The sequence below is a fragment of the Tupaia chinensis genome, unplaced genomic scaffold, assembly GCF_000334495.1.
Source record: "Tupaia chinensis unplaced genomic scaffold, TupChi_1.0 Scaffold147123_1, whole genome shotgun sequence".
Lineage (NCBI taxonomy): Eukaryota > Metazoa > Chordata > Mammalia > Scandentia > Tupaiidae > Tupaia > Tupaia belangeri.
This window is the reverse complement of record NW_006206975.1, coordinates 658,558-681,143: the sequence shown is the minus strand read 5'-3', so window position 1 is coordinate 681,143 and position 22,586 is coordinate 658,558. Positions and strand designations below refer to the sequence as shown.

The window sequence follows — 22,586 nt, the reverse complement described above, 5'->3', positions numbered from 1 at the left end:
GACTGCTGGGAGAGGCTATCAATATTAGACATCTGATGGAGCTCAAATAATTCAGTGTTTTTATTTTCAACCAGTGCAGGCATCCTTAAGGTAAAGCTTTACTACACTCACACCCTAGAAAAGACTGCATTGTCCTCTACAGCCTCAGATGGGATAAAACAGAGCAAACATGGGAGCATCCTATTCGATTTTCAGAATCTCTAAGAGTAGAGCACAGTAGGCCTGTCTGCCCCAGTACCATTCTGAATGAAAAGAGGTATGAGGACAGGCCAGGGCACCTTGGAGATGCGATTTAGAGACTTCTGTTATAGAAGATGCCAAGTCCTTTGGCTCTCTGAAAGCAGAAATCCCTAGGTTTCCTGCACTGAGTTTATGTTTCTAAGTCACGTATAGATATAATGATTTAAACGGGACAGTTGTCTGCCATGGGGAAATTGTGTCTTACATGGAAATTGTGTCATACATTGATAGTTCTCAATCTTCGCAAGCCTCAGAATTACCTGGAAGGCTCATTAAAACAGTTGCTAGGGGAGCCAGCAGTTGGTGTAATGGCTGTGTCGCTGGACTCCCATGTGGTCCATCGTGGTTCAAGTCCTGGACCCAGTGGCTTAAACTCTTGCCGGGCACGTGTGCGTGTGTTTCCAAGATCCCGAGAGGAGAATGGAGGAGAAGGGATTATGACATGGCCATCCTCCCAGGGGATGATTTCTCACTTTCTGTCTCTTTGTTTGTCTCTCTCTTTCTGGTGATTGCACCCTATAGCAAAAAAACTCTCAAAAAAAGAAAAAAAAAAAAACACACAATTGCTAGGCTCGACCCCCAAGCAGTAGGTCCTAGTGGGGCCTGAGTAGGTGATAGTGTTGTTGGTCTGAGGACCACACTTTGAAAACCCCTGTTCTGTAGACTGAGCAGCAACTGTTAAGCTGGAAGTTCAGTTAGCTCTGAGTTAATGTGTGCACAAAGCTCCTTCTGTGTCCTTTAAAACAAGAACACACGGCATATTGGAGTATACTGCAGGGAATCTGGAACTATAGGCGATGGCTCTTAGGCTCTGAGGACTATGACATTTCATGTCCTCTTGCCACCTGTCCAGAAGCTCTGGCAGGTGGTAGGTACATGTGTATTAAGCTGAAGTAGTCTTCACCAGGATCTGTTTCTAGAGCAAGGGGCCTTGAATGACACAATCGATAAGATTCACTCTTGGAGTATACTGTTTTTCCACCTTACCCCTTTCCAAAGCTCTAATACTCACAGACTCCTAGGAGTTTCAGAATTCTTTCTTACTATTTCTTTGGGCAAGGTGCAGTTGGGTAGGGAGTGCTGTATTTGCGAAATCGTCAGTGACTGATGGGCAATGTAAATTATTCAGACTTGCTCGAATCTGCTCCACAATCTTTTCATTGTGGAATTAGTACACACAGGAGCATCTACCTTCTTTCCAGAGTCAATTTCGAGACCTTTGTTTTCTGAAGCATCTGTGGATGTAAAACATCAGAAAACAAGAAAAACGAGTTGTTCCACTTTTTGTTTAGAGTGTAGTGCAAGGGTGCAGGACTGGGGAAGGTGGATTGGGCAGTTCATAAAACTGGAGATGATACTTTGAGATTAAGGTGCCCCTCCTGCGGAGTATTTCTCCACTTTAATTACCAAGCAGGAAAAGCCCTCTGTTTCCCTTTTGTGGGTGGTGTTCCTCTAGCTGACCTAAACAAAATCGCCCAGTGACTGAAACACAAATTCTTAGTAATTTTGTACTGAAAGCTGCTCTTACAAAGTTAGATTAGTAGGCAGATGAAACTCTTCAGGATGGTTTCATGTCCTACCTCTTTAGGATGTAGTAAGGAGTTTAAGGCAGTGAGATTGGTCTCCTTTTTGCAGAGAATAGTTAAAATACCCAGAAAGATTACATCCCAGAAATAGGTCGTCATGCCGTATGTGAATTACTGAGGTGGCAGTTATGCCACAAAAAGCTGGGCTTTGGAACTAAGTGGAGCAGGGTTCAAAGCCCCTTTTACTGCTTTGCCTTCCATGTGATCTTGAGTAAGTTCATGTAGTTTTAGAGGCTCATTTCCCCATCTGAAAATAGAGACAATCTTATCTTAGTGGGTGGGGATGAGGAGTAAACAAGGTCAGGTTTTGCCTGGCACATGGTGGATACCCAGCATCATTCTTAGAGGTGGTAACCTTTGTTGTGTTGCTAGACCAGACTGCGGCAGGCCTTGCTTACTTTTTCTCCCATGTGTGAACTAGGAATGAAGTCAGGACAAAGAGAACAATGGAGAATGGATATCACTGCAACTTTTAGCCTTTTTTTTTAAGAGAGAGATTTTTACTATAGGGCCTGTGTGCTCATCAGAGAGAGAGAAAGTGAGAAATCACCCCCGGGGGGGATGGCCACGCTTCCACACTCCCTTCTCCTTCAGTCTCCTCTTGGGGTTTTGGGCACTCATGCATACATGCCCCACGTACATGCCCCACGTGAACTTAAAGCCACTTGGTTTGGGACTCAAACTATGGTTGATTATGTAGGAGTCCAGCTACCTAACCATTCATTACACCATCTGCTGGTCCTACAACTTTTTGCTTTTACTAATAGCAAGTGACATATGAAATTGAAATCAAGTGGATATAAATGTTTATCCCACACTTTTTTTGGGGGAAAAGATTTTCTTTCAAAGTGACCTAAGACATTCCTGACCTTTGTATTCCCTCTGACTTCAGGGAGTCAGAGTGGGGGAGCTGGGACCAGCATGTTCAAGTCCATCCATCTGAGTGCCAGGTGAGGAAGGCAGAAAAATCACAGATATTTGGAAGAGAGCACCTGAACTGCTCTGAAGGCGGTCACCCTCTGTGCTTTCCTTTTAGCATGCGCTCCGGATTTAGGATGTTTTCAGTCCTGACTCCCCAAGGAGTGTTTGATGTTATTTGTTACAAAGTTGTTTTTTTTTTCCACAAGTGACATAATCAGAGCACTTCTAATGAGTGTTGTTAGATTTTTTTACATCTCACTTTCCAATTTTATTTAAAAAGTTTTAAAATGACAAAGACAGCACATTTTTACATACACAAATAAAACTTGTTTTTTTTAAAGGGGGGGGGTACACGCACAAGTGCACAATTTTCCCATTTTATAAAAAATAAAAGGCAACTGTACAGGTTTTTTTCTCCCAGCTCCTGGGTGTGACATGTTAAGCACTCACCCTAGATGAGTATATATACATATACACACATGCACGCAAACCTACCTTGGTAAAACTACTAAAATCCAAAACCCACTGCGCTGAGTCTTGCTGTCCACTCCTCCCACCCATCCATAGCTACTTAGAAAAAGCCTCAAAAGTGAAAAGCAGGGAGGCTTTTAAAAGGCTGGTAGTGGGGCTGCAGTCCCACCAAACCAAGCAAAGGCACCCCTTGGCACAGGAGAAACAAACAAAAAAAATAACGTGGTTTGGGGAGAGTCCTCTAAGGACACAATCCATCAATTGTGCAGAAAAACCCAAATTTCAAGAGGGCACACTGAGGCACTTGGCTGACCGACTCCCTACCCTGACTCCAAAGTTTCCACTTCCTTTCAACAGAGAGGTCGCCCAAGCCACAGAGAACCGCCCCCCATCCCCCAGAGAAGATCAAGCTTCTCCCAAGCACTGTCAGTCCATAGGGCAGACTAATAGAAGTGACAAGGAAGTGGGTCTGGGTCCCCTCTGCTGCTCATGCTGGGAGGCAGAAATCTGCCCAGACAGGTTTTTACCCACCTCCCTCCTCTCCCCCAAAGTCCAAGATTCTGCTTCTCCAACAGAGTGCCCAACTTAAAGGAAGCTCACTTGCCTTAAAGAATCTCTTACAAACCCTACAGTTCCTGGCTCCCTCTCTTCTGGCCTAAACAGCCTTGTCTCTCCCTCCTCCCTATCTACCTTCAGGACAAACACACCATTGAACAAAACACACACACAAGCCCACCCAGATCTCTAAACCCATAGAGATTAATAACAAATCAATGAAATGAAATGTAAGTACATTCTCATCCTTACAGAGATGAGATTGGTCGTTGCTGTTCTTGCATAGCGGGTTAAGGGGGAAAAAAAAAAAACACATAATTCCCCACAATGTCTAAGGAATCCAAATTCTGTCTCTCAGAGTCAGAATAGAAAGGGTTAAGGACTGCAGATGAGAATCAGGGGGAAGGAGAAAAGTATTTACAGAAAAGCGACAGGGAGGAGTGTCCACTAGGAAAGCCTTAACACTTCTTCCTGCCTGCCCTCCTGGCGATGGACTTTGCTTTGGATGGGCTTCACACATTTGGCCTTCCTTTTGGCTTTCCTGGGCCTGGCAGCCAGCTTCTTCCTGGCCTTCTTGACTGGGGCGGCTTTGGGGTTCTTGCTTGGGGCTTTGGAAGCAGTCTTCTTCCGATTGGCTGCCTTTTTTGGCGTGGCCACCTTCTTGACTTCCTTCTTGGTCTTTTTTTTTTTTTTTTTTTTTTTAATTTTTTTTTTTTTTTGGAGAGGTTTTCGCTATAGGGCGCGTGCGCTCGCCAGACAGACAGAGAGAGACATAGAGACAGAAAGCGAGAAATCACCCCCCAGGGGGGATGGTCACGCTGCAATCCCTTCTCCTCCATTCTCCTCTCGGGATCTTGGGCACGCACGCACACGCGCCCGGCGTGAGATTTAAGCCACCGGGTCCGAGCCGCGAACCGCGGTCGACTACGTGGGAGTCCCGCGACATAGCCATTACGCTAACTGCTGGTTCCCTTCTTGGTCTTCTTGAAGGCCACTGATCTTTTGGGCTCATGGCTCTTGGTCAGTCGGAAGGACCCCGAGGCACCCACTCCTTTGGTCTGCTTGAAGACCCTGGTGGTGACAGACACTTGATGGACAACTTGATCTGCCAGTCGGCCTTCTCACCTGCCTGTAGCAGCTCTTGATGTACTTCTGGATGAGCTGGCATCAGCAGCCTGCGCAGTTCTCCTCGGCCTGGATGGCAGCCACGATCGTGTCTGAATACTCAGGGTGGTCTGTGGACTTCTTGGAGGCCTTGGCCTGTTTGGCAGTAGGGCCGACGTGGAGTTCTCAGTCGTGGTGACCTACCTGGTTGTCCTGTTGAACATGCCTTCCTGAGGGCCAGCCCTGGTGGGAGGCTGAGCGAAGTCTATCACAGGATGTGCTCTCCGGCCACTGGCTGAAGGCAGGCATGGAGTCTGGCTTTTTGGGCTGTCCCTGGCTCAGGCCAGAAGTTGCTGCCTCTCCTGCCCGCTGGCTCTCTGAAACACTCGCAGGGCCCGATCGGCGTGGGCCAGCCCCGGCAGCCTGTTGCTTGGTCTCAGCCTGGCTCTGGCTCTAGCTCTGGCCCCGCCTCCCCGCCTCCCTTTTCTCAGCTCTGCGTCTCTGAGTGTCATTACATTTTGAATAAAAATGTATCCCTATCATAGTTACCTTGTGTGAAGATCTTTTGAAAGCATGTTTATTTCATTTTGACCTTTTAGAAATACCTAAGTTCTTTATTGATTAGAATATGAATCTTAGTAAAATTCCCCTGTGTATTCCCCTGAATTATTTGCTGATTTCCCTTAAGCCTGGCCTGCGTGAGCACTTTTCCTTTTTGAAATTAATCTCAAGAGTGAGCCTGAGTCCCTCTTTGTCTAGTTAGTTGTATTTCCCCCCACAGCTTCAGCATGGCTATCTTTTCTCCTGCTGCCTTGCGACTTCTCCTTGGTAAAGTTTAAATGTGAGTGGGTACACTGGGGACCGGAAGTGCAGAGCAATCTGGGAGTAGAGAAACCAGCTGGGCTGTGGGTGTGGATTTGCACTTGAAGCCACAGGGCAGAGATTGGATCAGTTTACCTGGCCTGAGGTTCCCGCTGGCTTCTGAATAGTAAATACAGCATTTGGTTTTGGGAGTGATTGCTTCTTAAATTTTCCTCTCCCCTCAATTCTTAGTTTAAGACAAATCTTTTTAAATTTTAGTTTTATTTGACTTTTTTCTTTCTTTCCTTTCTTTTTTGTTCAAGACGTGATCTCACTATGCACAATGCTCAGCCTCACCCCGCTAAATTGCTGGGATTACAGGTGCCCTCCACTGCTCCAGGCTTTAGGGTTGGTTGGACTGGGAATTAATCTGGGCCTCCCGTGAGCCCACAGTGTGCTATGCACAGTGTCTTAGCACTGCGCATCACCATGGCTGGGCAGACGTCTTTAATTTTGTTTTAACCTTGCTTTGTAATTTGTTAGAGCTATTCTCAAATTACTTGAGAAAATTGTTCATCACTTGCTGTTTAGAATTGTATAATTTTTGCCGGGCGCGTGTGCATGTGTGCCCAAGATCTCAAGGGGAGAATGGAGAAGAAGGGATTGTGGTGTGGCCACCCCCCTGGTGGGTGATTTCTCACTTTCTGTCTCTCTCTATCTTTCTGGCGAGTGTACGCGCCCAATAGCAAAAACTTCTCAAAAAACAATTGTCTAATTTTTTGCAGGCTCTGAATCGTTTAAGATTTATGATTATTAAAATGTAGGGGGTTTTAGGACCCACAGATGGTGTAGTGGTTGCGTTGCTAGCCTCCATGTGGTCAACCATGGTTCGAGTCCTGGATCCAGTGGCTTAAAACTCACGCTGGGTGCGTGTGCTTGTACACCCAGAATCCCAAGAGAAGAATGGAAGAGGAGAGACTGCAGCATGGCCATACCTGCTAGAGGATAGGGTGATTTCTCTCTTTCTGTCTGTCTTTCTAGCAAGTGCACACGTGTTGTTCAATGAAGAGAACCTACACTATAGAAAAAAAAAAAAAAAAAAAAAAAAAAAAAGTCTCTTAAAAAAGATGCAGGGGTTTTGTGGGTTTGTTTTTTTAAAGTTTTTGCCATAGGACATGTGCTCATGTCAGAGTGAAGAGAGACAGTGAAAGGAAAAGTGAAAAATTACATCCTGGGGGCATGGCCACACCAGAACCCCCTCTCCTCTCTTCTCTTCCTGGGATTTGGGGCATGTACAAATATGCACCCAGTGTAATTTTCAAGCCACCAGGTCCAGAAGTTGAACTGCGGTTGGCCAAGTGGTTAAGTGCCTTAATCACTGTGCCACCTGTTGGCCCCTGTTGGTTTTTTTGTTTGTTCAGAGAGGTTTTTGCTATAGGACGCGTGTGTTCACCAGAAAGAGAGAGACAGACAGAAAGCGAGAAATCACCCCCAGTGGGGATGGCCATGCTGCGATCCCTTCTCCATTCTCCTCTCGGGATTTTGGGCACGCACACACAAGCGCTAACATGAGTTTAAGCCACCAGATCCAGAATTCAAACCATGGTTGACTACATGGAAGTCTAGCAACATAGCCATTACGCCAACTGCTGGTCCTGTGTGTGTGTGTGTGTGTGTTTTTAAAAAAAAAAAAAACATTAGCTATATCATTGAGTGGGCTGACTGGGGATCCTATGGGGAAGATAGCTTATCCAGGAGAGACATTGCTATTAAAAAAAAAAAAAAAATTAAGGACCAGAGATCTAAGATGAGGAAGGGATAATTGACTAGCCTACTTATGATTGCCTCTGTGACTGACTGACACAAGACATTCCTTCTGAAGATAATTCCAGGCTTGCAGTCTCCCTTAGGCTGATGGAAATCCAGCTGAACAGAATGCCATGACGGCCAATCAGTCGCTGCAGACAGCTTTGGGTAATGAACTTTCACTAGGTGTTGTGCCTTCCCCCACCCCCAAGACCCTCTTCTGTGATCTTTGTCCAGTGTAAATTCTTTCAAAACAGGGTACATTTATCACAACCCTTTTACTGGTATCAAAGAGCCTAGCCTTTTCTGGGTCGGTGGACTGGTCCTTTCCATTGGCTACGCTGCTGGTGGTCTGACCCTTACCTTGAAGCAACCTAGCTCCCTTTCTCTCTTACAACTATTTTTTAAACTATTTATTTAATTTTTATTATTTTTAAATTTTACCAGAGAGAGAAGGAGAGAGAGAGTATGTGTGTGAGAAAGCAAGCCTCCAAGTCCAGGACTTGAACTGTGGTTGGCTATGTGGGAGTCTAGTGCCTTAACTGCTATGCCACCTGCTAGCCCCTTTCCCTTGTAACTCTTGCTTTACAGGTTTCTTTTGGCTCACTGCTATCAATAGTAACCATGAAACTCAGATATTCCTGTTCTCTAATAGGAAATACAGATTGGGGATTCCTTGTATAAATTCTTAATCTCTTCACTCCTCAGTAGGTCTTCCTTCTTCCTTCTGTTCTATTTCAAAAGCAGCAGATTCTGGATTTATGTTCACTTTGCCTTGTTACTGTGAAGTTGGTTAAAGGAAAAGTAGTATTTTAGGGAAGCATAAAAAAATGAAAAAATGGGGGGCCAGCAGATGGCATAGTAGTTATGTCACTGGACTCCCACATGGCCAACCTTGGTTCGAATCCTGGACCTGGTGGCTTGAAAATCATGCCGAGCACATGTGCATGTGTGCCTAAGATCGTAGGAGCAGAATGGACTATGGCATGGCCATCACCCCGAGGGGGTGATTTCTCGCTGTCTCTGTCTCTCTCTCTCTGGCAAGTGATATGCCCTAAGGCAAAACCCTCAAAAATAAAAAGGCCTTACTTTTTATTTTATGTACATATTTAGCCTCTGTCTTTAGATTTAAGATCTTTGAAGTATATTTTTAAAATTTTATTTGTTATTATTATAATTTTTAAAATGTGCTATAGGGCGCATGTGCTCATCAGAGAGAGAGAAAGGAAAAGTGAGAAAGCAAGCCACCAGATTCTGGACTTAAACCGTAGTCAGCCATGTGGGAGTCTAGGGCCTCAACCACCAAGCCACCTCTGGTCCCAATTTAAGAGCTTTTTAAAGACAAAGGCTGATGCTTTTTCATCTTTGAGTTACCACAGCTGTCTGAGTTTGTTTTGTTTTAATTGGAATGCTTCATGAACTTGGGTGTCATTTTTGTAAAGGGGCCATGCTAATAATCTGCATTTTTCCAGTTTCAGTATATGAACTTCCAAAGTGAACACTGCCTTGGAATTTTTTATGTTTTTATATAAAAGATTTAAGTAAGGATAGATCTGTGCCAGAATGAGGGCGTCTGTAGTCAAGCTAGTTACTTCTGCTGGCACTAAGAGAGAAGGGTCATTCAGAGTGGCTCATTGATAAGAAGCTTGGATATACACAACATAGGAATAGAAGCGCAGTCAACAAGGTCACCTTTCTGCAGCACACTCTGGGCTCCTGGTTGTGCCAGATACTATGCTGGGCTTTGGAGATTCAAAGATGATAGCAGTAGAGTGCCCGTTTTGCCACTTACTGGGTCTGGGTCCTTGGGGAAGTAGTCTAACTCTTGAGCCACAGCTTCTGGTTTCTGAAAAAGGCGTACCTTGTGCCCACTAAATGATCTTATCGGCTCAGTATGTGGTCTGTTGTAAGCAGGGGCTTAGGAACAGGCCACTGGCTATTGAAGTAGGAGATATGTGAGCAAGCCACTACCACGGAGGAGGTTTGCATGCCCAGGTGTGGGGAGATAGGAACCAGGTTAGTGCCCCGCCCAGCAGAGACTTGTGTAGAAGACTTCTAAGAGGTGGTGGCAGTTACGCCTAATTTAGGATTAGCTGGCAACAAAAGGGGGGAAGGGCATTCCAGGTAATAAATCTAGAAGGATACAGAGGCTCTGGTAAAGTTACTGGGGGCAGGTGGGTCCAGAGAAGTGTAAAGTGGGATTTGAAGTAAAAACGTTCTTAAATTCTATTGTGGCCTCTAGAATAAGAATAAGCCTTGGGTTTGGCCCAGCATTCCCCTGTGAAGCTGGGCTAAGTGTTCTCTTGTAAGGAATTCAGGGGGAGCCAAAATGGTTCCCACCCCGTCCCCCCTGCGGTGGGATCTAAGCACACTCCCTGGCAACCCACCTACCGGTTTCCCAGTCACTGCCAAATTCCACTTCAGGGGGAAATGATTCCATTCTTTTCCGACTCTGAATTTTAAACAATCAAGAATGCTTTTTTGTACTTTGAGGGGTGAGTAGAATGTCTTTTGGTATGTGATACTGCAGTGTAGGGGAGGTGCATGTCATGTTTTGGTGCTGCAGTGAATGGAAAATTTAAGATGTAAGGTGTGTGTATTGCGGGGAAATACACTGTATTTATGCCGAACCTAATTGCAAGGATTTATAATAGCAAACTAATCCGATTAAAAGTGTTGTAACCTGCAAATACTTGTAAGTTTTTAATCAGATTCAATGACCTTAATTCTAGATTTTAGCATCTTCTGAATTTTTATTTATGTTCAAAAGGCACTGTAGTGTCAGCTCATTTAATCATCAGAATATCTTTAGGAAATAGTATTTCCCCCAGTTTTTATAGATGAGAAAATTTATTAATATAGAACTGTCCCGGCCTGCGGGACATATCGGGCAGAGAACCCGAGTGAGGGGGTGGAGGTCTGGAACCGGCGCAGCGTCTCAGCACGGGAGCAAAAGAAGTATCACAGCTCACACAGTGTCACAACTCTTGATGGTATGAAGGTTTCGCTCGTTTATTGAGGGCCAGAACACTTTCTTATATACACAAGGCAGGAGAAAGTAGGCAGGGTTTACAGCGGACCTAATTGAGGACCTGTCGGTTTGTCTGAACCAGGAAGTTCTGTGTTCCTGGTGTATGTGTCAAGGTCTCACCGGCCATTTTTGTTATGTGAAGGTCATGGCAGCCATTTTGATGTGGGCGGCTTCCCACATAGAACTTGTGGGACCAACAGGTGGCATGGTGGTTAAGGCGCTGGACACTCCCACATGGCCGATTGTGGTTCAAATACTGGACCTGGTGGCTTGCTTTCTCACTTTCCCTCTCTCTCTCTCTCTGTGTATCTCTCTGTGGTCAAATTAAAATAAATGAATGAATAAATAAAATTAAATAAATAATTTTAAAAAACATATAGAACTTGTAGTTGGCAGACCTTGAGTTGGCACAGTGATCTGATGCCATTGTCCTAATCACCAAGCTAGAGCAGTCCCATCCTCCTTATTTCTGAAAAGTTGCACTTTTTCACATAGTTTGTGAAATTATTTTATTTTTCTATACCTTATTTCTGTTCCTTTATCTTAAAACAACTAATTGGTGGTTTAAAGGTCTTTGATTTTTTTTTCAGTAATTTTTTATCAGCTACAGAATAATATTTAATGATGTAAAGATTTTTAGGTGAAATTTAGAGACTATAAGATCTGCTGCGTGAATCTGACAGTGTTAGGAATCTAGGTGGCCATGCTTTTAAGAGAGATTTACATCTTTTTCCCTCACCAAAGTTCTGTGGTAAACATTTGTTGCTGTCAGGTGAATTCACTTACATATCAGAATAACTTTAGGAAATAGTATTTCTCCCAGTTTTTATAGATGAGAAAATTCATTAATCTAGAACTTGTAGTTGGCAGACCTTGGGTTGGCACAGCGATTTGATGCCATTGTCCTTTAAACTTAATCTGGCTTTGGTGGTCATTCATTCGGTGGCACTCTACAACAAACCACCATGCCACCTGCTGGCCCCTAGTCTAGTCTTTTTAAACTAGCAATACACTATACATTTATAGAAAAAGTGAGTTGATGGTTAATACTACTAATAAAAAGGCAGTCATTATAGGTTTAATTGTATTTAGTGAGCCAAATAATTATTAGATTAGTTTATGTATGATGATTTCCTTCCATTTCTTTCCTCTTTAGATTAAAGGGTAAAGAATAACTGTATCTTGGGACCAGCAGATGGCATAATGGTTATGTTGCTGGACTCCCACGTAGTCGACCACAGTTCAAATCTCAGACCCAGAGGCTTAAAACACACCAGATGCACATGCATTTGTACCCAAAATCCCAAGAGGAGAATAGAGGAGAAGGGATTGTGGTGTGGCTATACCCTCTGGGGAGTGATTTCTCGCTTTCTGTCTCTCTGTCTCTCCGGCGCCCTATAGCAAAAATCTGTAACTATCTCATGGGGCTGTTTTTTAGGTTAAAAATGTGTCTGCTGGCACACCGGACATGCCTCCACCCCTGTCTGACTCTGCGGACAGAATTGACAGTTCCATGGCATTCTTTTCCAATGGCAAAGTGAATGAGAAGCGAACATATCCGGATTCTTCCTATAAATCAACACCGTAAGTAGCATCTCCTTTAGTTTGATAGATTGAGTCTAAAAATGAGTATTTGTATATTTTTTAAAGATTATTTAATTTTATTATTATTAATTAATTAATTAATTTTAAAATTTTGACCAGAGAGGGACAGAAGGAAAAGTGAGAAAGCAAGATGCCAGGTCTGGGAGAAAGACAGGAAGGGAGAAGGGAATGAGAAAGTAAGTCGCCAGGTCTGGGGACTCGAACCTTGGTTGGCCACATGGGAGTCTAGTGCCTTAACCATCATGTCACCCGCTATTCCCTATTTGTTTATGTTTAAAATCAATTGTAGTTTTGTGCCATTTCTCCTTTTAAAAAGTACTGAACAGAGCATACTATCAACCTAAAAAGACTGAGGTATAATAAGTCAAATAAAAGTGATTTATTTAATCCAGAGCTCAGAATGAATTCTTCCTGATGAACAGACTCTGGTTCCCCAAACATGTGCTCATCCAAAATAGACATTAAAAAAGTTAGTTTTATTCAAGAGGAAGGCAAGAAGGGGGCAGGTTACAAGTTGTTTGGCAAGAATTTACATTGGTCTGTTTAAGCTAGTGTAGGCAACTGATACCTTCTTACTATTTAATCATGAACTGGGATGAAGAAGAGGTGAGGGTCCCATTTTAAAAAATCTGTAGTCCAAGGAGGTCACAGCAGGTGGTGTGGTGGTTTAGACACTGGACTCTCACATGGCTGGCTGCAGTTGAAGCCCTGAACTCAGGGGTTTGAAAATCATACCTGGGGACCAGCAGTTAGCTATGTCTATGTCGCTGGACTCCCATGTAGTTGACCGCGGTTTGCGTCCTGGACCCCGTGGCTTAAAACTCACACCAGGCGTGTGTGCGTGCATGCCCAAGATCCTGAAAGGAGGGAACCAGCAGTTAGCGTAATGGCTATGTCGCTGGACTCCCACGTAGTCGACCGCGGTTCGTGTCCCAGACCCGGTGGCTTAAAACTCACGCCGGGCGCGTGTGCGTGTGTGCCCAAGATCCCAAGAGGAGAATGGAGGAGAAGGGATTGCGGCATGACCATCCCCCCTGGGGGGTGATTTCTCGCTTTCTGTCTCTATGTCTCTCTCTGTCTGTCTGGCGAGCGCACGCGCCCTACAGTGAAAATCTCTCAAAAAAAAAAAAATTAAAAAAAAAAAAGAAAAGAAAAAAAAGATCCTGAAAGGAAGAATGGAGGAGAAAGGATTGCGGCATGGCCATCCCCACTGGGAGTGATTTCTCGCTTTCTGTCTCTCTGTCTCTCTGTGTCTTTCTGGCGAGTACACACGCCCTATAGCATAAACCTCTCAAAAACAAAAACAAAAAAAACAACAACAAAAAAAGAAAATCATACCTGGTGCGTGTGCACCCAAAATCCTGAGAAGAGAAAGAAGGAGAAGGGATTGCATGGCCAATACCCCTGGGGGGGGTTGTAATTTCTAACTTTTCCTCTCATTTTCTCTCTGAGTCTCTCTAGCAAACACACTGCCCTATGGTGTGTTAAAAAAAAAAAAAAAATCTGTAACCCTATATATAGATGTTGATTTAACTAAAGTCTCAGGCCCAATCTCTGCTTGTTCCATTTAAAATTTAAATAACCCTCACATTCCAAGCAGTTTAGGAAGGTTGTACTTTACCTACACAAAGCCTGGGGACTACTCTTGGTATTCCAGTGATCTTTGCTTTGTTAGTAGAGACCAGGGCTACTAGGAAGACCACAAGGAGGAAAGTGGGGTGTTTTCCTTCTAAATTGAAAAAGATTCTTTCCACTTGCTGATTTAACGGAAAGGCGAGGTTAGATGCTTTCATTCTGGAAATACGGTTATTTGTGCTCTTTGCTTTACTCCCCCAACTTCTGTTAGTGGTAGTTTGGTTCTGGAAGCCCATAAGATGACACCAGCAGCTGAGTTAATTACACTGTTATTTTAAATACAGTAGGCTTTATTATTACCCTGGAATGCAACTTGGAAAAAGCAGTCTACCAACCCCTTCTCCCTATTTTATTTTGGTCTTCAGAATAAGAACAACTTTGCTGTGGATTTCAGTTGTGAATGATTTGGAGAAAGCTTTTTCTCTGTTTTCCTTCCTTTCTTTTTCTTTTTTTTTTAAGGCTTTTTTTTTTTTTTTTTTTTTTTGCCTTAGGGCATGTGCACTCACTGGGGGAGGAGGGGAGAGAGGCAGTGAGAGGGAAAGTGAGAAATCACCCCCCAAGGGGGATGGCCACACTACAATCCCTTCTCCATTCTCCTCCTGGGATTTTGGGTGCACATGCACGACGTGCCTGGCATGCATTTGAAGTCACCCAGTCCAGGACTCAAACCATGATCGGCCATGTGTGAGTCTAGTGACATAACCACTACACCATCTGCTGGCCCCTTCTTTTTGGATTTTGATAAAACAAAAGTGATTGAGCTTGTTGGGGACAAAGGTATACAGTAGAGGTACAATTCCTCTAAAAGTTTTAGGCTGATTTGCATGACTTTTACATACACAAAATAAATATCTATACTGCATCTTGTGACCAGCTGTGTCTCTACATTGTACAGGTGGCATGGTATACAGCATTACCAGGTGTTGTCTCTTTTTTTTTTTTTTTTTATGAAAACCAAGATTTTATTTTTATTTGTTTGCTTTTAATTTGTGTACCCAGAGGAAAGAGACAGAGAGAGGAGTGAGAAAGAGGGAAAGTGAACAAGCACTCCCTATAGGGGATAGTCATGCTGCAATCCCTTCTCCATTTCTCCCTCTTTTCAGGATTTTGGGCATGCACACCCATGCAGCTGGCATGTTTCTCAAGCCACTGAGCCCAAGACTTGAACCACATAGTCAGCTTTGTGGGATCTGGCCACCTCAACTACCATGCCACAAACTCGACCCCCAAGATATTTTTCACAAATTCATTTGGAACAGTTTAAAATTTTTATTCTTCTTTTTTTTTTCTGGAGAGTATTTTTTTTTTGCTATAGGGTGTGTGCGCTTGTCAGAAAGAGAGAGACAGGGAGATAGAAAGCGAGAAATCACCCCCTGGGGAGATGGCCGACATAATCCCATCTTCTCCATTCTCTTCTCAGGATCTTGAGCATGTACGCACATGCGCCTGGTGTGAGTTTAAGTCACCGGGTCCAGGACTTGAATCACGGTTAACTACATGGGAGTCCAGTGACGTAGCCATTATGCCAAATGCTGATCCTGAGAATATACTGTATTATGCATATTCTTTCCCAATATTTTTTTACACACTCCTTCAGGAAGTAATGTCATACATTTGTCACTTGTCACTTGTAGTGACTATCTCTAGGATAAATACTAGAAACAGAATTGCTGGGCTAAAGGAAATGTGCATTTTTCCATTTTGGTAGATGTAGAACCCAGTTCCATAAGGATCGTACTAGGTTAAACTCCCAGCCTGTACCCCAGAACTTTTTCTTGAAGATCTAAAAATGCAAATCGTGGTGCTTAATTTTAGAACCTAGAGAGAATGGGAACAATGCTGAGAGAGAGGAACGTGATCATATCTCCCACCAAGCTTGGTATCGATGGAGGAACTTCCAGCCTCTGCAGGGTAAAAGATGTGGTCAATAGTGCCCATAGCAGAGTACTGTGTGATGGAGGGTTCAGGGGATCCGCTTAGATGGGAGTAGGAGCACATGGTAAGTCACAGCCTGTCTCTCCTAAGGCTTTCTTGAAGGTGCTTAGTAACCTTCACTGCCTCCCGTCCTTGGTGCTGTAGTGGACAGAGAAGGATGTAGGTGTCCTAGGTCTAAGTTAAGGATGAGGCACCAAAGTATTAAGTTTTTTTCCTCCCAAAGCATAACCTACATTTATTAAAAAGAACACTAATCACAAGTATACAGCTTGATGAGTCTTCATATATGCAAACCCCTCAGAACCATCACCGTGCCAAGAGAGACACAGACATGTTGAGTGCACTGAAAGGTTACCTTTCTTCATCAGTAAATTTTCACCCCCATCCCGAGGTAACTATCACTATGTGTTAGTTTAGCCTAATTTATTAGGCTTGATATGACATGGAAACACACACTAGTTACTTTCATGTCTGGCTTCCTTTGCTTATCATTATATCATTATACCTCAGAATTTCAAGGTAGTCTGCTAGTTAGAATTAACCCTACTTCGGGGCACCAGAATTTAGCTCAAGATGGTTGCCTCCCCACCCTATGGAATTTGAAGAGTCCTGTTAGGTACACTCCCTACCATCCTGTCCACACCCAGTTTAATTCACCTTTATAGTCAAGGAAATGGAATGTGCCATGATGCCAGCTCTCAAGGCAGCTGACTCTTTACAGAAATGAGACCGTTGTTTGGTAGCAGTAGGCTGGTAGGGTGATCTGTGACGACTTTTATGCAGGTTATAGGAATTATAAACTCAGTGGAAACTTTCTTAATTAAGCTAAAAGGAATTCACTGGTTTACATAAGGCCCAAGGATTTTCTAGCTTCAGGCATAGCATGATCCAGAGACTCAGAGGATAGTGGGGTTCTTGCCTGCTCACTTCCATCTGTTAATATGTTGGCTTTATTCTTAGTATTGCATCCATTGTGGTAGGGTGGGCATCTATTGTCTTAACTGCACTGGTCTTCTAAGCCCAGAATTCAGAAAATTAGGTTTCCTTTTTCCAAAGCTTACACATCAAAAAGATTCTGATTGTCCATTTTTGAGTCATTGTTGTTCTCAAGGTCAGGAGGACTTTACTGGTTGAAAGGACTTAGATGTGCCCCCTGCCCTATAATGGTCATAGCTCCAAAATACTATATATTTAATGATCATCACTCTGACAGTCACCTACATTGATCATGTATGTTTCTCTTTCTTCACTGATACTGTGCGTCATCAGAGCTGTGTGTTTTCAATTCAGTAATTATCTTGAATACCTGCTGTGTATACAGGACTGGTCCAGGTACCCCTGGGAATTCCAAGTCCATGTTCTCATGGAGGTTGCATGGCAACTACACTGAGGGGGTGAAGTAGGAACAGCAAAGCCATTTGAAAGGATGTATGTGAGAACAAAATAAAGAATGAAAAGAGTAAGTTCAGAAGGATAAACTTGTGGACTAGGACTAGGGAGACCCAATGCCCTCACCTGTCTGTGAGCAAAGTGGGGAGCCACTGGGAGTGAAGGGGGCTGGGAGATTGTGTGTATTTTGACCTCATATGACTTGTATTTTAAAGTAGAGTCCAAGGTTTTATTTTTAATTATTTAATTTAATTAAATTTTTTAATTAATTTTTTACTTTTTAAAAAAATTTGACCAGAGAGGGACAGAGCGAGAGAAAATGAAAAAGCAAGCCACCAGGTCCAGGACTTGAACTGTGGTCAGCCATGTGGGAATCTAACACCCTTAACCACCACACCACCTGCTGGCCCCAAGTCCAAGGTTATTGAGGTAACACATTCTCCCTAACTAAATTTACCAATGCTTTCTTTGCTAAACATTTTGCTTTTAGCTTTCATACTAGATCAAACATGTTATAGTGTAGTGTTTTAAAGGATATACAAAGAAGGGAGGTGGAAAATTTATAAGGGAGTTAAAAATTTATAATATTTGGGGCAACCCCATGGCCTAGTGATTAAGGGAGCCAGATCCCACATGGTTGACCACTGTTTGACTCCTGATCCTTGTGGCTTGAAAATTGTGCCTGGCGTATGTGCATGTGTACCCCAAATACCAACAGGATGAAAAAATAGGGGAGAAAGGACTGTGGTGTGGTCATGCCTCATAGGAATGTCTTTTCTTCCTTTCTCTCTCTCTCTCTCTGTAATGAACACACACACACACACATATGCTGGCAAAACTAAGAAATTAAAGATTTATAATATCAGTATCTAAAACCATAAAATTATAGCAAGAAACCTACTTTAATAATTTATTTCATGGGACCAGCACTTGGCATAACGGCTATGTCGCTGGACTCCCATGTAGTCGACCGCGGTTCGAGGCCCAGACCCGGTGGCTTAAACTCATGCCGGGCGTGTGTGTGTGCGTGCCTAAGATCCCAGGAGGAGAATGGAGAAGGGATTGTGGCGTGGCCATCCCCTCTTGGGGGGTGATTTCTCGCTTTCTGTCTCTCTGTCTCTCTCTGTCTTTCTGGTGAGCGCATGTGCCCTGTAGCAAAAACCTCTCCAAAAAAAAAAAAAAATTTTATGTTTTTTCATTTGTTTCTCTAATTTCTTTTTTTTTTTTTTTTTTTTTGAGAGATTTTCACTGTAGGGCGTGTGCGCTCGCCAGACAGACAGAGGAAGACAGAGACAGAAAGCGAGAAATCACCCCCCAGGGGGGATGGTCACGCTGCAGTCCCTTCTCCTCCATTCTCCTCTCGGGATCTTGGGCACGCACGCACACGTGCCCGGCATGAGTTTTAAGCCACCGGGTCTGGGACACGAACCGCGGTCGACTACATGGGAGTCCAGCGACATAGCCATTACGCTAACTGCTGGTTCCCTGTTTCTCTAATTTCTTTTGCCGTTTACTTCCCTCTCAGGCTCTGTCCCCCACCCCAAAGAGACACATCACATTCTAAAGGTTTTGTTTTGCTACCTCAAAGCAAGAAATACAGTATCTGGTAGTTTTGGCAAAGCATCTGGAAACTCGGTCAATCATTGACTCACAGAGAAAGTCACATTTCCCCTCCACTAGAAATAGCACTCACGTAGCACACAAGCCTCATTACTGCAGTAAGTTCAGAAAGCAGTAAATGCCACCACTCCCCTAATGATGGGGATCTGCTAGATATTAAATGTGATTAGACATCTGAGACAGTAACAACTGTTAGATTCCAGCAGCTCTAGATTATTTAGAAAACAGTAAACCTGGAAGATAAAGCTCAAGGTGACAGTTTCTGCAAGTTGGAAGCAATAAGAAAAAAGAGCTTCTGACATTTTTAACAGTTGATTGGAATAGCAAGGCTGATGCTTAGAAAGTCTCAGTCCCCTTTGTTGGGCTTTTCCTTTCTGCTCTTGCCCTTCTTCTAGAGAGGAAAGTGAAGTTTTGTGTTCTGATACTTGGAAGTAGTTACTCTTGCCATGGCTCTTAATGTTTTATTCTTGTGAGCTTTGTTTTCATGTTTGTGACAGGAATATATACAATATAAAATATGATGTAATATTAAATAATTGCATTAGAAAAATAAGGGCAAAGGTAACCCTTCCATTCATTCTGCCTGGCTTCAGGATTAACGGCAATTCTGAAGAGTCCTTAATGAACTCTTCAATTCATTACAATATCAAGCTTCTTAATTTTTTAGTTTATAGATTTTTAGTTTCTCAGGCTTTTCCCTTGAAAAGAGAATTGAGGGCTAGCCAGTGGAGTGGTGGTTAAGGTGGTTGGATTCCACTGCACAGTTTGAGTCCTGGACCCAGCGGCTTGAAAACACCCCAAGTGCACACACATATGTGGCCAAAATCCTGAAAGGAGGGAAAAACGGAGAATAGATTGTGGCATGACCATGCCCCCATAAGGGTGCTTTCTCACTTTCACCACCCCCTACCCATCCCTTGGCAAGCTCACATACCCTCTAGCAAACTACTTTTAAAAAATTGAGGAGGGACCAGTAGTTAGCATAATGGCTGTGTTGCTAGACTCCCATGTAGTCGACTGTGGTTCAAGTCCCAGACCCGGTGGCTTAAACTCATGCTGGGCGCATATGTGTGTGTGCCCAAGATCCCGAGAGGAGAATGGAGGAGAAGGGATTGCGGCGTGGCCATCCTCCCAGGAGTGATTTCTCGCTTTCCTAAGATCCCAGGAGGAGAATGGAGAAGGGATTGTGGCGTGGCCATCCCCTCTTGGGGGGTGATTTCTCGCTTTCTGTCTCTCTGTCTCTCTCTGTCTTTCTGGTGAGCGCATGTGCCCTGTAGCAAAAACCTCTCCAAAAAAAAAAAAAAATTTTATGTTTTTTCATTTGTTTCTCTAATTTCTTTTTTTTTTCTTTTTTTTTGAGAGATTTTCACTGTAGGGCGTGTGCGCTCGCCAGACAGACAGAGGAAGACAGAGACAGAAAGCGAGAAATCACCCCCCAGGGGGGATGGTCACGCTGCAGTCCCTTCTCCTCCATTCTCCTCTCGGGATCTTGGGCACGCACGCACACGTGCCCGGCATGAGTTTTAAGCCACCGGGTCTGGGACACGAACCGCGGTCGACTACATGGGAGTCCAGCGACATAGCCATTACGCTAACTGCTGGTTCCCTGTTTCTCTAATTTCTTTTGCCGTTTACTTCCCTCTCAGGCTCTGTCCCCCACCCCAAAGAGACACATCACATTCTAAAGGTTTTGTTTTGCTACCTCAAAGCAAGAAATACAGTATCTGGTAGTTTTGGCAAAGCATCTGGAAACTCGGTCAATCATTGACTCACAGAGAAAGTCACATTTCCCCTCCACTAGAAATAGCACTCACGTAGCACACAAGCCTCATTACTGCAGTAAGTTCAGAAAGCAGTAAATGCCACCACTCCCCTAATGATGGGGATCTGCTAGATATTAAATGTGATTAGACATCTGAGACAGTAACAACTGTTAGATTCCAGCAGCTCTAGATTATTTAGAAAACAGTAAACCTGGAAGATAAAGCTCAAGGTGACAGTTTCTGCAAGTTGGAAGCAATAAGAAAAAAGAGCTTCTGACATTTTTAACAGTTGATTGGAATAGCAAGGCTGATGCTTAGAAAGTCTCAGTCCCCTTTGTTGGGCTTTTCCTTTCTGCTCTTGCCCTTCTTCTAGAGAGGAAAGTGAAGTTTTGTGTTCTGATACTTGGAAGTAGTTACTCTTGCCATGGCTCTTAATGTTTTATTCTTGTGAGCTTTGTTTTCATGTTTGTGACAGGAATATATACAATATAAAATATGATGTAATATTAAATAATTGCATTAGAAAAATAAGGGCAAAGGTAACCCTTCCATTCATTCTGCCTGGCTTCAGGATTAACGGCAATTCTGAAGAGTCCTTAATGAACTCTTCAATTCATTACAATATCAAGCTTCTTAATTTTTTAGTTTATAGATTTTTAGTTTCTCAGGCTTTTCCCTTGAAAAGAGAATTGAGGGCTAGCCAGTGGAGTGGTGGTTAAGGTGGTTGGATTCCACTGCACAGTTTGAGTCCTGGACCCAGCGGCTTGAAAACACCCCAAGTGCACACACATATGTGGCCAAAATCCTGAAAGGAGGGAAAAACGGAGAATAGATTGTGGCATGACCATGCCCCCATAAGGGTGCTTTCTCACTTTCACCACCCCCTACCCATCCCTTGGCAAGCTCACATACCCTCTAGCAAACTACTTTTAAAAAATTGAGGAGGGACCAGTAGTTAGCATAATGGCTGTGTTGCTAGACTCCCATGTAGTCGACTGTGGTTCAAGTCCCAGACCCGGTGGCTTAAACTCATGCTGGGCGCATATGTGTGTGTGCCCAAGATCCCGAGAGGAGAATGGAGGAGAAGGGATTGCAGCGTGGCCATCCTCCCAGGAGTGATTTCTCGCTTTCTATCCCTCTGTGTGTGTCTATCTTTCTGGCGAGCACATGCGCCCTATAGCAAAAACCTCTATTAAAAAAAATTTTGAGGAAAAGAAAATGAGTTGCTTTATGGTAGTACCAAAATTAGTATTAGAAAAAGATTATCTCTGAGAGTCTGCTTCCAGAAGTAGATGTGTATGTGCATTCCTCCCCACACAGCATTCCACAGAACTGGAATAACCTGTAGAAAAGAATCGTTACCATTATTTAGCTGACAGCCTTTCGTGGAGTAAGTGCTTGGCACAGGTCAGGTAAACAACTCTTAAGAGATGAATCTGACCTTCCTAAAATGAATGAGAGGCTCATTTCCCTGAGGAGGTTTCACATCCCCCCACGCTGCCGCCACCCTGTCCCCTTGAATCAGAACCCAAAAGCTGTTCATGTGTATTAGAGATTCTGAGCTGGTGCCAAGTTGGACCTAGGAAATGAGGCATTGGCACAGTGTCAAGCACTTGAACTCGAGTGTGTGTGATGTCCCTTGTTGCTGTTGTTGCTCTTTGTGGCTGCACTGCAGGAGGGTTGTAGTGTACCCCATGGTTGCTGAACAACGTCTACTATTTTATTAGGGTGCCTGAAGTGGTTCAGGAGCTTCCAGTGACTTCCCCTGTGGACGACTACAGGCAGCATCGGTACAGCAGCATGGGTAACTTGGACACACCTTCCAAAAGGGCCCCCGCCAAGGGAAGAACAGGAAAGTCGAGACGAACAGAGCAAGACCACTATGAAACAGACTACACGACTGGCGGCGAGTCCTGCGATGAGCTGGAGGAAGACTGGATCAGGTACGGAGTCTGCCGGCTTCTTTCTGAAGCCACGCGCATGTTTCAGTGGCCCTGTCAGGTCTTGGAGTTTCACCCTATAAACTGGGATCAGTGTTGTGACTTCACTCTGTGCCAGCTGGACTGGAGATAGATTTTTTTGTGTTGTGTTTTTTCTTAGTACCCTTTTTTTTTTTTTTTTTTT

General features: G+C 43.8%; 1 protein-coding gene, 1 non-coding gene and 1 pseudogene across 3 annotated transcripts in view; 1 reads left to right on the top strand and 2 right to left on the bottom strand.

Annotated features, from left to right (window-relative positions):
• OCLN (occludin) overlaps nucleotides 1-22,586 on the top strand; it is a 75,891-nt gene that overhangs the window by 37,838 nt on the left and 15,467 nt on the right. For both annotated transcript variants that reach the window (XM_006169513.3, XM_006169512.3), the window contains exons 5-6: nucleotides 11,954-12,099; nucleotides 22,190-22,405. In XM_006169513.3, the coding sequence (XP_006169575.1) occupies nucleotides 11,954-12,099; nucleotides 22,190-22,405 (362 nt within the window). The remainder of the gene's footprint in view (nucleotides 1-11,953; nucleotides 12,100-22,189; nucleotides 22,406-22,586) is intronic.
• On the bottom strand, nucleotides 4,221-11,416 carry LOC102484923 (histone H1.0-like; annotated as a pseudogene).
• Nucleotides 8,882-8,986, bottom strand: LOC114006341 (U6 spliceosomal RNA). The gene has a single exon (XR_003548074.1). It is a non-coding gene; the product is annotated as a U6 spliceosomal RNA (small nuclear RNA).